A 16,308-nucleotide genomic window follows, 5' to 3' on the forward strand; every position below is an offset into this window, starting at 1 on the left:
AGTGTTTCATTACTGACATACAGTGCATTCAAAAAGTATTCACAGTCTTTGACTTTTTCCACATGTTGTTGTGTAACAGCCTGAATTTAAAATGGTTTAAATTGAGATATTGTCACATTGGCCTACACACAATACCCCATATTGTCAAAGTGTAATTATGTTTGTAAACATTTTTACAAATTAACAAAACATTTAAACACTGGACTGTCTTGAGTACATAAGTATTCAACCCTTTTGTTATGGCAAGCATAAATACAAGGGCACCTATTGATAGATGGGTAAAAACCAAATGAAAAGCAGACATTGAATATCCCTTTGAGCATGGTGAAGTTATTGATTACACTTTGGATGGTGTATTAATACACCCAGTCACTACAAAGATACAGGTGTCCTTCCTAACTCAGTTGCCTGAGAGGAAGGAAACCGCTCAGGGATTTCACCATAAGCCCAATGGTAACTTAAAACCGTAAGTGTTGAATGGCTGCGACAGGACAAAACTGAGGATGGATCAACAACATTGTTTTTTTTAGGATAAAATAAATGGAATAGAGGCTAGTTCAGTCTGCTTTCCACCAGACACTGGGAGACCAATTCACCCTTCAGCAGGACAATAACCTAAAGCACAAGGCCAAACAAACACTGGAGTTGCTTACCAATACCACATTCAGTGTTCTTGAGTGGCCTAGTTACAGTTTTGACTTAAATCGGCTTGAAAATCTATGGCAAGATTTGAAAATGGTTGTCTTGCAATGATCAACAACCAACTTGACAGTGTTTGAAGAAATGTAAAAATAATAATGTGCAAATATTCTACGATCCAGGTGTGCAAAGCTCTTAGAGACTTACCCAGAAAGACACAACTATAATTGCTGCCAAAGGTGATTCTAACATGTATTGACTCAGGCAGTTGAATGCTTATGATGTAATCAAGTTACTTTTATATATCTAGTGTATGTAGACACGCCTTCAAATTAGTGGATTCGGCTATTTCAGCCACACCCGTTGCTGACAGGTGTAAAATTGAGCATGAGCCATGCAATCTACATAGACACACATTGGCAGTAAAATGGCCGTACTAAAGAGCTCCGTAACTTTCAACATGGCACCGTCATGGGATGCCCCGGTAAACTCGAAGTGCTGTTTTTGTGAAGTGGAAAGGTCTAGGAGCAATAACTGCTCAGCCGTGAAGTGGTAGGCCACACAAGCTCACAGAACGGGACCACTGAGTGCTGAAGCGCGTTGGGCATAAAAATAGTCTGTCCTCGGTTGCAACATTCATTACCGAGTTCCAAACTGCCTCTGGAAGCAACGTCAGCACAAGAACTGTTGATCGGGAGCTTCATAAAATGGGTTTCCATGGCCAAGCAGCCGCACACAAGCCCAGATCACCATGCGTTGGCTGGAGTGGTGTAAATCTTGCCGCCATTGAATTCTGGAGCAGTGGACGCTTTCTCTGGAGTGATGAATCCCTTCACCTTCTGCATAGTATCAACTGTAAAGTTGTGTGGTGGAGGAATAATGGTCTGGGGTTGTTTTTCATGGTTCGGGCTAGGCCCCTTAGTTCCAGTGAAGGGAAATCTTAACGCTACAGCATGCAATGACATTCTGGACAATTCTGTGCTTCCAACTTTGTATCAACAGTTTGGGGAAGGCCCTTTCTTGTTTCAGCATGACAATGCCCCCATGCACAAAGCGAGGTCCACACACAAATGGTTTGTCGAGATCAGTGTGGAAGAAATTGACTGGCCTGCACAGAGCCCTGACTTCAACCCCTTTGGGATGAATTGGAACGCCGACTGCGAGCCAGGCCTAATCGCCAGACATCTGTGCCCGACCTCACTAATGCTCTTGTGGCTGAGTATTTTTATTTTATTGTATTTAACTTTATTTAACTAGGCAACTAGATGCAAGTCCCTGCAGCAATGTTCCAACATCTAGTGGAAAACCATCCCAGAAGAGTGGAGACTGTTATAGAAGCAACGGGGGAACAACTCCATATTAATGCTCATGATTTTGGAATGAGATGTTTGACGAGCAGGTGTCCACATACTTTTGGTCATGCAGTGTATCTTTCCTCATGCAACTTCATCTAACTTGATATGGTTTCAAAATAGATTCAAATGTCCACATGTATAATATCAACCAATCAGATACTTTTATCTTAGCAGTCTCATCTTTAGTATTTGTCCTATAATTGAAAACCATCCCTCTCACATTTCCATCAGATATTTCTAGTCAGAGAAGGAATGTATCATTCTTGTTCTAAAGAGAGCTGATTATCCCATGAGACTGTACTTGGATACTTTTGGTCATGTAGTGAATATTAGTTTTTAATTTTTCAATAATGTTTTGCAAATGTTAGAATTTTTCTTCCACTCTGACATTACAGAGTAGTTTGTGTAGATCAGTGATCATCCCACCTTATGAACAACAACATGTAAAGTCAAGGGGTTTTAATGTCTAGGAATGGTACCCATAGATTGTACCCTTTGGACCACCATCATCAGCAGTGTGCAACTGCAGCCCGCAATTCGGGGTGTTCCTGCATGTGGACATTCCTGCACAGTGGCGGTCAGTGCCGTGTGTGACGAGGGAGACCAATTTTTTTTTTACATGAGCATGACCTTATTTCTATTACAACATGTTGGATGACTGTCGTTCATATTCCATTAACCCTGTTCAATATAACATTGATAGGTTTAGGCTACTACATGATACTTACATTTTTCCTACACCCATCATGAGGTTGCTACAACCTAGCCTATGAATGAAAGTTTACAACGTAGGTGCACACAGGTCGAGAGAGAAATTTGAGATGACAGACAGTGACACATTCAATACTGGTTTGCACACTCTTGCCTACATTTAGTTTATATAGGGTGTAATAATTAGTCCAACAGTTGCAAACGAGAATTTCTATTGGACAATTTAATTTTTATCCGTTTTGTTTGCTTCCGTATAAGAAACGTTTTTTCAACAGAATTGGCGGAATGAATACACACCTGATCACGCATAAACACAGTTCACTTTCATAGCAGCCACATTGTATTCCTTCTCGCCTCTATGCACTCTCCTCCTCTCACCTTTTCCCTTCGTTTTGTGGACTTCCATGAACAACTCATCAGCTGTATGTGACCAGGTGAAATAAACCTTTCCAAGCCAAACCATGTCATAACCGCTACACACAGCCTACATCGTTGTCCCCATATTAGATAAAGTAACATCCTAGTCAACATAGCTAATAGAACTAATACATTAGTAAACCTGCTACAATCATTCAGTAAAGTTAGTGTATAGTCAGTAAGCAGTTACACCGGCGGCCCCTGGTGGCAGTACATTAATAAAACCAAAAGCTTACCTTGACTTGGTAGAGTTCCAGTGTTGTGTTGGATAGACATAGCCAGTTAGCTAACATAGCATCCCGCTGTTTGAGCAGTGTTTGAGTAACTAAACTAGCCAGCTGCCTTTGCTAGCTAAGTAGGTGAAAATGAAAAAATGTACTCTCTCTCTCTCTTGCTTCTTCATTTTTGAAGAAATTAATTTGTTGAAAACTGTTCAACTACTGTCTTTCTCTCTTTGAGTCAACTACTCACCACATTTTATGCATTGCAGGGCTAGCTAGCTGTAGCTTATGCGTTCAGTACTAGATTCATTCTCTGATCCTTTGATTGGATGGACAACATGTCAGTTCATGCTGCAAGAGCTCTGATAGGTTGGAGGATGTCCTCCGGAACCTGTCATAATTACTATGTAAGTCTATGGAAGGGGGTGAGAACCAAGAGCCTACTAGGTTTTGTATTGAAGTCAATGTACCAAGAAGAGATTGGAAGCTAGCCTTCCCCTGGCTACACCAAGGTGCTACCCAAGAGTGCTGTTGAGGCTACTGTAGACCTTTATTGCAAAACGGTGTGTTTTAATCATTTATTTGGTGACATGAATATGTTTAGTATAGTTTTATCTAACTTGTTCAATGTTTTACCATTTTTATAAAATTCACTGAGGAGGATAGTCCTCCCATTCCTCTGAGGAGCCTCCACTGTTCCTGCAGGAACTCCCCCCTCGAGCATCCCATGTTCTACTAAGCAAATGCACAAATAGTATAGTTTGATAAAGACCTTCAATAGGCTGATGATTGTATTATTACTGCTATCTGGTCAATGCATATAATCAGATTTGTACTGCCTATGCGCTTCAGAGGTCTGTATATTATGAAGATTACGGTAAGGAAATTGTGACTCAGGCACACCTCATGCTTTTCTGGTTTGGAAGGTGTAGTCAATAGTTACCACAGCCACAAAGTAATAAACCCCGTTTATTTCTACAATGTATCTTAAAATGTGATTTCAAACCTAATGTTAACGACACTTCTAGTCTTTTTCCTAACTCTATCTTTAAATTAATACCAAAAAGCACATTTTTGTTTACATGAATTACAATATATTCGAACTGTGTGGCTGTGGTAATTAGTGGAGGGGCATCAACCGGGTCCGCGCCACCAACATACGAAGGACAGCGTCGACCTCGACCAGACCTTCGCAACAACGCAGGCTGTAGTGGGACAGAAACCTCGTAGAGCCAAAGATCGCGTATCCGTCGTCAGATTAAAATTTTCAGTTCTAATTGCCTCATCGTCTCGTACATTGCAGGTAAATTGCAATAGCTTTGGTGAGTGTATGTGTGCGAAACAACCAATAAGCCTATTATCAGTGTTCCAGACAGACATTTTAAGACCCCGGCCCGAGACTACCATTGCACTACAGTAGTGTCGTCGCTTAATAATATTGCATAACGTGCTGCGGTAAATGGCTTCCTTTAGCATCATTTAGTGATGTCCGTTTTTAGTGCGTGCCCTATTTTTGATGATAGCCTCAGATATGGTCGCCCAGTAGGCTACATACAGTGCAGTGGCTGTGAAAATCAGATGTCAGTCTCCCTCACTTTGCTGTGTTACTATGTTCTTGAAGGCTGTGGGCAGAATATAAAAGTAGCCTATATTACAGCAATATGTCAAGTCGTATACCATTACTTTGTCATATATTTGAAAGTTAATATCAAACTCATATTACTTAATGTATTTAAGTGCTTTTACATTTTATACCAGTACATCAACTTTAATTGAATTTAATATTGTTCAGATAGTGAATATATTAGTAATTCTTATTCAGGGAATAGACATGAAAATGTTATGAGTTACTAAGAAATGAAATACTAAAATACTCAGTTACTAGCCTAGACCTACTGCTACAATAAATCAACCTTCTGTTTCTGATTGTCTGGGGTGATGCTCCTCTAGAGCCTTTGGAAACCTGGCTCAACAAGGAAACAACTTCACCATGTCAGCAACCATTCAGAGAAAGACTGGCTTGGCCGACTCTGTTGAAGCCAAGAAAACAGAGCTCAGAATTAATGAGAAGAAATGCTGTAAGTACTGATAAGTCTCCCAGAGAAAAATCTTCAATGCAGGAGAGCTGTGCACAGGCAAGGTCATGAGCAGGACAGGCATCAATTCCTCTGCAGTCTGTGTGATTGCCTCAGGTTGTTTTGACCGGCACAGAATGAGTCTGCAGGTGTTGTTTTGGCTTTATCTCTGAAAGCTGTCCCTATGCCTGACATGCAACACATGTAGCTGATGCACACATTCTCAAGCAAATGAGTTTCAAAGAAATACAAGTGCATCAATAATATTGTGAGATTAGCCTTCTCTGAAAATGATTCCTTTGGCATATTTTGGACAAATTATTCATTCTCTTTCCACAACATATTTGTATAATGCATATTATAGTGAAATATGATTATAATTAGCCCATATTCTGAACAGTATTCAGGCCATCTGCAGTCCTGTTGTGTTCGTAATTGATATGAGAATAGCAAACTATGGCTTGCCAGTGCACTTTGATCTATCCCTTTTCATCTGAGTATACAGTACATGGGAAATCAAGGACAAGAAATGAATCCAGTGATGTTTGATCACACCAACCAACCACTTTGATAGTTCAATTGTTCTGCCTTATCTACTGTATCTCATTTCATTGTAAGGGATGTGTATCATTTGTAGGTATACTGTATAGACAGTATACAGTAGTATCTGATTTAGTCCAATGTGAATACACTATAGTATGTATGTCTGTCTGTCTTTTTGTTCAGCATGGGCATCCTACATGACAAACTCTCCCACAGTGATTGTAATGATCGGCCTACCTGCCAGGGGAAAGACCTACATGTCTAAGAAACTGACACGGTACCTCAACTGGATAGGGGTGCCAACCAAAGGTGAGTGGGGAAAGAGCCTCTCTACAACGTTACTTTTGAAGACATTAGACATGTCCATTTAAGTCTTCCATTATGACAGCCTATTGACTATTAACCCTCTGGTTTTTGAGAGATCTTTAAATAAGCACATGACTCAACTTTAAATCACACGTGTATTGTGGCCTACGAAGTAAGGTACTTTCATTAGTTAGGCAAATGTAAAATTTTAAAGCTCCTGAGAACTGAGACGCCCCATGTTGAAAAGGATTCTACTTTAAACCAGTCCCATTTCTATGAAAGGAGACAGTAGACACTGATAAAAGCTAGTCATAACTCTATTGTTGATGCCATTTTGTTTGTTTTGCAGTGTTTAACTTGGGTGTCTACCGCCGAGAGGCCGTCAAAGCTTACAAGTCCTACGACTTCTTCAGGCACGACAACAAGGAAGCCATGGAAATAAGGAAGTAAGTTACATTTGTTTTATTCATATGCATGAGTCATAATGAAAAAGCAGTCAGAACTGTGTTGCACACTTTAGTTCACAGATGAGAGCCAAAGTTTTGTATAAATGGTCAAATGTCAGGAAGAAAATCATTAATCAAGTATTGTGTCTCCATCAGCATGGTCAGATCTGAGTCAATCTCATTACTCCAGCAGTACACCAGGTTCTCTCATGCTTGATTTCACCCATTTACTTTGCAGCGTTGGCTGCTGCGTCAATGGCTAATGCGTTTCTGAATCAACACACTGTCTGCTGTGCAAGCAGTTATTCAGTGTACAAAATACTCATATTCTATTAACAGAATACAGTGGACTCAAAGTATTCAGACCCCTTCCTTTTTTCCACATTTGTTACAGCCTTATTCTAAAATTGATTTATGAGGAAAAAATGTATTCAATGTATCAAATACCCCATAAAAACAAAGCAAAAACACATTTTTAGATTTTTTTTTGCAAATTTATTGCAAATAAAAACAGAAATACCTTAAATAAGTATTCAGACCCTTTGCTATGAGACTTGAAATTGAGCTCAGATGCATCCTTTTTTCATTGATTATTCTTGAGATGTTTCTACAACTTGATTGGAGTCCACAAGGGGGGAAATTCAATTGATTGGACATGATTGGACATGACCTCTATATAAGGTCCCACAGTTGATAGTGCATGTCAAAGCAAAGACCAAGCCATGAGGTCATAGGAGTTGCCCGTAGAGCTCAGAGACAGGATTGTGTATAGATAGGCACATATCCAGGGAAGGGTACCAAACAAATTCTGCAGCATTGAAGTTCCCCAAGAACACAGTGGCCTCCATCATTCTTAAAAGGAAGAAGTTTGAAACCACCAAGACTCTTCCTAGAGCTGACCACCAGGCCAAACTGAGCAATCGGGGGAGAAGGGCCTTGGTCAGGGCCTCGATGGTCACTCTGACAGAGCTCCAGAGTTCCTCTGTGGAGATGGAAGAATCTTCCAGAAGGACAACCATCTCTGCAGCACTCCACCAATCAGGCCTTTATGGTAGAGTGGCTAGATGGAAGCCACTCCTCAGTAAAAGGCACATGCCAACCTGCTTGGAGTTTTCCAAAAGGCACCTAAAGGACTCTCAGACCATGAGAAACAATATTCTCTGATCTGATAAAACCAAGATTGAACTCTTTGGCCTGAATGCCAATGTGGAGGAAACCAGGCACCATCCCTATAGTGAAGCATGGTGGTGGCAGCATCATGCTGTGGGGATGTTTTTCAGTGGCAGGGACTGTGAGACTTGTCATGATCGAGGGAAAGATGAAGGGCGCAAAGCACAGAGAGATCCTTGAAAACCTTCTCCAGAGCGCACAGGACCTCAGACTAGGGCGAAGGTTCACCTTCTAACAGGACACCGACGCTAAACACACAGCCAAGACAACGCAGGAGTGGCTTCGGGACAAGTTTCATTGTCCTTGAGTGGCCCAGCAGAGCCCAGACTTGTACCGATCGAAACGTCTCTGGACAGACCTGAAAATAGCTGTGCAGCAACGCTCCCCATCCAACCTGACAGAGCTTGAGAGGATATGCAAAGAAGAATGGGAGAAACTCCCCAAATACAGCTGTGCCAAACTTGTAGCGTCATACCCAAGAAGATTCGAGGCTGTAATCGCTGCCAAAGGTCCTTCAACAAAGTACTGAGTAATTGTGATGTTTGTTTTTTTTATACATTTGCAAACATTTCTAAAAACCTGTTTTTGCTTTGTCATTATGGGGTATTGTGTGTAGATCCATGAGGGGGGGAAAAAACAATTCAATCCATTTTAGAATAAGGCTGTAACAAAATGTGGAAAAAGTCAAGGGGTCTGAATACACACACACACCAGCTGCAGGATTCAAACTGAAATTTGCTTCGTTTTTCATAGTAATTTGTGATGGATTACTATTTTCCAACTAGCTGAATGTTTTCTAAGCAAGCACAAAAATGTATCCAGTATAATCACTGAATGAGAACAGCATCCAAATAGGCTCATAAAGTGAATGTAGTTGTCTGTGTAGAGAATTGCCCTTTATGGACCTGTAAACGGCTGTACTGTTCTTGACATCACAGAATGCTGATCTAAAATATACTGCTGCTGCTGTCACTCTTCTGCTCGTATGAGCCTTGCAAAATGTTGAATCGGTATTTTCTGTCACTGTTCCGTCAGTGTTACTATTCAGGTGTCGGTACAGAAGAAAGATAGGCATACAGTAGATCACTCTGGTCTTCTGGCCCGCTTCCCTTACAATCAAACACGAAATGAGCAAATAAATGATACAGGGGCCGTTAGGATAAAGTATCTAAATAAATAAAAAAGTATAGTAGTTTGGATTGCATACCTGCCCCCTTTGCCTCAGACAACTGTAACTGTATTTCCCTCCTCTCCCACAGACAGTGTGCCCTGGTAGCCCTGGAGGATGTGAAGGGATATCTAACTGAAGAAGGTGGACAAATCGCTGTACGGCATTTACTCTCTCATTTTGGTTATTTTTTTGTCTGCTCAATATATTTGACATTTATCCACCAGTTTTGTGATGTTTGCTTTGCTTTGATTAGGTATTTGATGCAACAAACACAACAAGGGAGAGGAGAGACCTCATTCTTGATTTTGGGAAAGAGAATGCATTCAAGGTAACGTGCAATGTGCTAAATTGCCAAATATAGTTTTGTGTTTGAATTGTATCTCCATATAACATTACTGTATTATGGACCGGCATTTAATATTGAGAATCTGATAGTTTGTGGTCATGGGACTCTGCATCTAGCCCTGTGGTGAGACAGTATATTGTTGTAGTCTGAGCTATTTTCTTTCCAACAGGTGTTCTTTGTGGAGTCAGTGTGTGACGACCCAGAAGTCATTGCTGCTAATATTCTGGTATGTTCCGATGTGAGATTGTAATGCTTTACTATGACCCCACGCCACGGTCAAAACTATAACCTATTTATACACTGACTATATCCCTGCTATGTGACTGACGACTTTCATTGTTTCTTTGCCCACATTCTAATGTGTTATCTCTATACAGGAAGTGAAGGTATCCAGTCCAGACTACCCAGAGAGGCACAGAGAGAGAGTGATGGATGACTTTCTCAAACGCATAGAGTGCTATAAGGTTACATACCAACCTTTGGATCCCGATGATTATGACAAGTAAGAATGACCAAAGCATATTGTCTATCTCAGTGTTTTGCATTTGAATAGGAGTTTGCCAGGGGGGCTCCGTAGCTTTTTTTGTTTGGGGTCCCCCCACCTCGTGGCAACAAAATATAGCTGCTCCCCCTCTTGATGGTGGAGAGATAAATGTACTATTTAAAGGTCATTTCCTACAATTCTACCCATTTTGCCTTGGGTGGAGAGAATTGTTTGCAATTGTATAACACATTTAATCTAATTATACTCTTCTTTTTTTTAATGGGGCAGAGAGAAAAACAATGCAGTTTTAAAGCTAATAGCCTGCAATTCTACACATTTTGCCATGATTTATGCCATGTTAATATATCTGAGTGGGAGTGACTAACAAAATCAATGAGTGCCCCCTGGCGGTCAGGGCACGTGCCCTGCGTGGTATTCGGCCATGATTACTGCAAGTTTAGATTGCTGTCTATGTAACCGATGTGAAATGGCTAGCTAGTCACTCACTCGCTCTGAGACCTTGAAGTAGTGGTTCCCCTTGCTCTGCAAGGGCCGCGGCTTTTGTGGAGTGATGGGTAACGATGCTTCGTGGGTGACTGTTGTCTGTGTGCAGAGGGTCCCTGGTTCGAGCCCGGGTATGGGCGAAGAGACGGATGTAAAGTTATACTGTACTATACTAGACTAACTACAAATTCAAAAATTGATAGCTGACATGGCTGAGTGACGTAAGAGAGAAACTGCTGATGCATAACCAATTTTATATATTTCACCTGGTGTTTTTCTACAATTTCTCTCAGTTGAAACCATAACCAAGTTTTTTTTTGTTTTTTGAGTTAGGGCCCACTAGCGGCCGGGCCCCTAAGCGACCTCTTGCCTCAATTAGAGGCAAGAACTGTTCATACGGATAATTTGTTATACCTAGTAGGCGTTAACAGTAATTCTCCAGAATTCCTGTAAATTTGCTGCAACAGTTCAGATGTAAGCCGCCAGGGGGATACAGAATACAGACAATTGTGTTACTGTGTATCCCGTAGGGACCTATCCTTCATCAAGGTGGAGAACGTGGGCCGGCGTTTCCTGGTGAACCGGGTGCAGGACTACATCCAGAGTAAGATAGTGTACTACCTCATGAACATCCAAGTGCACTCTCACTCCCTCTACCTGTGCCGGCATGGAGAGAGCAATCACAACATGGAGGGCCGTATCGGAGGTGACTCGGAGCTCTCCCCAGGAGGAAAACAGGTATGTGTCCTGTCTGCCATAACGGTTAGGCCCGCTCTGGAGAACAGTCAGCATGACACTGACCCCTGTATTTGAGTCAGTGGACCCTACCAGTTTCTATTTCGATTTAGTTACAGCTAATGGAAAATACTAATTAAAGCTCCTGTACTTTGAATTTGAGTAAACACTGGTAATCTGATCATGTAATTATGATGTACTCTTAAATAGTTCATGTACAGTAAATCATACCCTGATGGATGGGCTTGTTATTGAAACTAATCTCTCTTCACTAGTTTTACTGTATCTTTCTCATTTGCCCCCTCTGGTCCAGTTTGCTCATGCCTTGCACAGCTTCATTGAGGAGCACAAACTGTCTGACTTGAAGGTATGGACTAGCCAGCTGAGACGCACCATCCAGACTGCTGAGGAGCTGATTGTGCCATACGAACAGTGGAAGATCCTCAATGAGATTGATGCTGTCAGTGCTGACTTCACCTCTGATCTCTCACTTATCACTGGTCTAACATAATTAATACCATGGGGGTTTCATTTAGGTAGACACCTTTTGTGATGAAAACGAACTTGTTCTGTGATAAAGGACTTGTAATATTCCATGTTTGTATAATAATGAATGATTTATCATTACCTGTCAACTCAACTGACAAGGCACATTTTCCAGAGTTTTCTCTTTCCTGTTTGTTAGGGTGTGTGTGAGGAGATGACCTATGATGTGATCCAGAAATCCTTCCCAGAGGAGTTTGCCCTGAGGGACCAGGACAAGTACCACTACCGCTACCCAGGGGGAGAGGTAAAGTCCTACCCTCTTACCACTTTTCTGGGGCCCTGTTCTTGGCAGGCTGAGGAATCACTAAGGCTCAGTGTGTCCCCTCTCCCTCCCTGTAGTCCTACCAGGACCTGGTGCAGCGGTTAGAGCCTGTCATCATGGAGCTAGAGAGACAGGGCAACGTGCTGGTTATCTGTCACCAGGCTGTCATGCGCTGCCTGCTGGCCTACTTCTTGGATAAAAGTGCAGGTGGGTGAGCACACACCGCACAGTACACTTTTACTGACAGTTTCACAAACACCAGAGGTAATGACACTTTATTTTGTCTTTCATAGATGACCTGCCCTACCTGAAATGTCCACTGCACACAGTGCTCAAACTCACTCCTGTTGCGTATGGTAAGTCTTTGTGTTCATTAGACTAAATGCTGAACAAATTGTTCTGACAATTATTTTATGCATGTTCACATCTGAGTTCCTGTTCCTCTATCACCACGTGTCGTTTGTATTGCAATTAGGAACGGGTCACATCAATTTCTCTGCAACTTTCCCCAGGCTGTAAAGTGGAAATGTTTTATCTTAATGTGAAGGCAGTGAACACACATCGCGACCGACCACTTGTGAGTAACATTGCACGTTATCCTCAGTGGCAAGGCTCTGCTCTGTTCTGCTCACATATCACATGCTTCACTGAACATATTTTTTGTTATTTTTCCTCTTTAACCAAACTAGCTCAAGCTACAGTATGTCTGGTTAAATGAGTAGTTAGTGTGACTTTATATTTAACTTGGAGGCAGTTATAACTGATCACATTTCCCTGCTTGCAAACACCACCACCAATGCTCTGGTCCCCTTTAATAACTGACTTGTATTGATTGGTATACAGCACAGTGTGGTGCAAAGGACAACAGTCTTTGCACCATAATCTTTGCCCCCTGAAGTTGCTTTTAGCTTGTATTTTTTTTGCAGAATCACCTTTTTCTTGTCTAATAGCATTATTTTTTTTGTGTGTGTGTGGTGGTTGGTCAAGGAAAACTATCGTTTGATTGCTGTGTTTTGGGGAATTGTCCCAGTAACGCTGGGTGTGCCCGGGTCTCTTTCTTTAATGCACCTGGTGTTTCCCCATCTCCAACCAGGATAATGTCCCTAGGGACCCAGCTCCCATGCTGCTCCGACGGAATAGTTATACTCCCCTGTCCAGTCTCGACCAGTTCAAGCGGCCCAGGCTCTACAGTGCCGGCAACCGGCCCTGGCTTCCTGAGATGCCAGAGGGGATGCTGCAGCAAAGCCAAGTTAGTGTCAAAAATTGGCGCCCACTTAATGAATCACTCTTAATTCAACTCGGTCACCTCCCTCTTCCCACCTGCCACCCCCACCCCAAGCCAATCCCTCTTTATCCTTAGCATCCCCTCACCCTTAAATCCCCTTGATAATCCAGACATGTTGTGGTCTTGTTGGTGGCTTCTCCTCTTTATTATTATGTCTGTCTCTCCTCCAACATCAGCTGTTTGTCTTGCATGGTCTCCCCTTTTCTTCATAGGCTGTATGTCTCCAGCTTGAATATGCATAGCACTATTCCTATCCCAAACAAACTGCACCTCTTATACTCATTTACGTCTTCTGAATACCATTCCAGAAGATACACAGTTAAAACGTCTTCCAGTAAGCAGGTGTTATACATTAGTCAGTTAAATCCAGCTGGTGATCCTAGGAGAAGCATGCTCTGTACAACAATTAGCTTCAGAGCTCAATACCACACAAGGACAGTAAATATAGACATGTTGATGTTTTGAGATGCATATTCAACGTTTCTTGTTGTGGTGCAAGTGTGTTGTTTCAATTTGGTTTGTTGCGAGTTCAGTACTATAGCTAGTCCCCCCATTTGTGTCTCTTCCTTTTGTCCTGTCTATCTTTCATTACAGCCTCGTATAGGAAGCTGTTTTCTGTGAGTATTTTAGATATATTCCTGCAGAAGGTTTCTGTTTAAGCAATCGGGCCCAAGGGGGTGTGGTATATGGCCAATATACCGCAGTTAAGGGCTGTTCTTAAGCACGACGCAACGTAGAGTGCCTGGATATATCACTTAGCCATATATTGGCCATATATCACAAACCCCAGAGGTGCCTTATTGCTATTATATACTGGGTAGCAACATAATTATAACAGTAGACAAGTCATTTTGCTTCTACGCATGGTATATTGTCTGATATACCACAGCTTTTAGCCAATCAGCATTCAGGGTGCTAATTACCCAGTTTATAATTTCATTTATTCACAAGACGTAATCTCAAACAATGGATTATGTATCACCTTTAAATAATATCGGCATATAGTATGATGGGATGCTGTATCAAAATGTTCAGTTACTGATAGTACTAATCATTTTGTTCCCTATTTGTAGTATAATGATAATGGTGTATCATGAGAGAATTTCCCTAGCAGAGATCTCTGTGCGTTGGTTTTTCTGAAGCAAACCTCTAGTAGTAATGGAAGACCTGTCTTTTCTTTTTAAGACAATGATTAATCAGACTGCTCTGAAACGCGTTAAGACAGTGATAGAAAAGAGACCAGGAATATTATATGAGTCATGTCTGTTCTGTTTGAAGGACTCCCTGTGTGAAGGAGTCGACTATGACAGCCCAGAAACTAGTGGCTGTTTCCGCTTCTGAGTGACTACGAAGTCACCTTCATGTTCAGCTGGTGCCTCAGGTTCTCCCTGTGACCTGAAGCTCATCATCATCCTCTCCTCCATTTCTCTGCATGCCAAACCTCTGGAACAACTGGTGGAATACTGTAACAAAAAAAAAGCAGTTGTAGAAACATCTCACGGATGATCATTGGAAACAGGATGCACCTGAGCTCAATTTCGATTCTCATAGCAAAGGGTCTGAATACTTATGTAAATAAGATGTTTCAACCTGTTTTCGCTTTGTCATTATGGGGTATTGTGTGTAGATTGCTGAGGATTATTTATTTATTTAATTCATTTTAGAATAAGGCTGTAACAAAACGTGGGAAAAAATCTAGTGGGTTGAATAATTTCCAAAGGCACTGTGTGTATATATATAATATATATATCATTTTAGATTAGAAGTTAGTCCAGTGCTCTTTAAAAATTAAATTATTGTATACTGAAATGGTCACATTTCTTAATGTTGCAAGTTATTTCCTGTGCCTTTTGGGGCATGCTGCCTAATAAATATGTGTATAATCATACACATGAAGGTTCCAAATAAATGTCAAGAGGTGTGACTATATATTTGATAGTTTTCCAAGGATAGCCTGCTCTGCTCAAGAATGTACTGTATTCAATACACGTCTGCGTGAATTTTAACATGCCAAATGTTGCCTGTTGATATGGACTTCATTGCATCAATCAGCTAGTTTAGCATTGTTGAATTGTATTTAAGACGTTTCTCCAGTAATTGTATTAAAGAATCAATGAAGATATAAAACAGATGTAATTGTTCTCCTTTTTGTGTGTGAGTTTAGGGGAAGGAGGTATCAGGTTTCAAGTTAATTTCCTACTCGTTGTAGGACTCAAGATAACTATCAAGCACTACACACAAAACTCATGTCATGTCACTTCAAATACATTATCAGAATATTAACTATATGAGGCTTTAGTATTTCACTGTACTTTGTATTTGACAGATGTACAGTGCCTTGCGAAAGTATTTGGCCCCCTTGAACTTTGCGACCTTTTGCCACATTTCAGGCTTCAAACATAAAGATATAAAACTGTATTTTTTGTGAAGAATCAACAACAAGTGGGACACAATCATGAAGTGGAACTACATTTATTGGATATTTCAAACTTTTTTAACAAATCAAAAACAGAAAAATTGGGCGTGCAAAATTATTCAGCCCCCTTAAGTTAATACTTTGTAGCGCCACCTTTTGCTGCGATTACAGCTGTAAGTCGCTTGGGGTATGTCTCTATCAGTTTTGCACATTGAGAGACTGAAATTTTTTCCCATTCCTCCTTGCAAAACAGCTCGAGCTCAGTGAGGTAGGATGGAGAGCATTTGTGAACAGCAGTTTTCAGTTCTTTCCACAGATTCTCGATTGGATTCAGGTCTGGACTTTGACTTGGCCATTCTAACACCTGGATATGTTTATTTTTGAACCATTCCATTGTAGATTTTGCTTTATGTTTTGGATCATTGTCTTGTTGGAAGACAAATCTCCGTCCCAGTCTCAGGTCTTTTGCAGACTCCATCAGGTTTTCCTCCAGAATGGTCCTGTATTTGGCTCCATCCATCTTCCCATCAATTTTAACCATCTTCCCTGTCCCTGCTGAAGAAAAGCAGGCCCAAACCATGATGCTGCCACCACCATGTTTGACAGTGGGGATGATGTGTTCAGGGTGATGAGCTGTGTTGCTTTTACGCCAAACATAACGTTTTGCATTGTTGCC

General features: G+C 41.2%; 1 protein-coding gene across 9 annotated transcripts; it reads left to right on the forward strand.

The window, feature by feature from the left end:
- The first annotated feature begins 4,238 nt into the window (after window positions 1–4,238).
- Window positions 4,239–15,343, forward strand: LOC110527992 (6-phosphofructo-2-kinase/fructose-2,6-bisphosphatase 2). Of its 9 annotated transcripts, XM_021609718.3 has the most exons (17): window positions 4,449–4,646; window positions 5,294–5,421; window positions 6,145–6,270; window positions 6,617–6,713; window positions 9,143–9,209; window positions 9,308–9,382; window positions 9,570–9,626; window positions 9,778–9,902; window positions 10,919–11,126; window positions 11,437–11,583; window positions 11,809–11,913; window positions 12,009–12,138; window positions 12,225–12,287; window positions 12,444–12,508; window positions 13,025–13,180; window positions 13,811–13,833; window positions 14,495–15,340. In XM_021609718.3, the coding sequence occupies exons 2-17, from the start codon at window positions 5,334–5,336 to the stop codon at window positions 14,559–14,561; spliced, it is 1,599 nt and encodes a 532-aa protein (XP_021465393.2). In that variant the 5' UTR covers window positions 4,449–4,646; window positions 5,294–5,333; the 3' UTR covers window positions 14,562–15,340. The 9 variants fall into 9 exon arrangements, 7 of the variants coding, with proteins under 7 accessions (XP_036839420.1, XP_021465393.2, XP_021465396.1 ...); XM_021609721.3 differs by lacking the exon at window positions 13,811–13,833 and having other exon boundaries at window positions 14,495–15,343; XM_090242318.1 differs by lacking the exon at window positions 13,811–13,833 and having other exon boundaries at window positions 4,492–4,646; window positions 6,178–6,270; window positions 14,495–15,343.
- Window positions 15,344–16,308: the final 965 nt, after the last annotated feature.

This window comes from Oncorhynchus mykiss, chromosome 7 (assembly GCF_057628025.1).
Source record: "Oncorhynchus mykiss isolate SJ-2025 chromosome 7, ASM5762802v1, whole genome shotgun sequence".
Lineage (NCBI taxonomy): Eukaryota > Metazoa > Chordata > Actinopteri > Salmoniformes > Salmonidae > Oncorhynchus > Oncorhynchus mykiss.

Bases quoted from the DNA above. Each gene is read 5' to 3' on its own strand.
- LOC110527992 (XM_036983525.2), top strand. From the start codon at position 5,334: ATGTCAGCAACCATTCAGAGAAAGACTGGCTTGGCCGACTCTGTTGAA. The intron at 11,127-11,436 runs GTATGTGTCCTG...CCTCTGGTCCAG, and splicing joins TCTCCCCAGGAGGAAAACAG to TTTGCTCATGCCTTGCACAG. The intron at 12,288-12,443 runs GTAAGTCTTTGT...AACTTTCCCCAG, and splicing joins ACTCACTCCTGTTGCGTATG to GCTGTAAAGTGGAAATGTTT.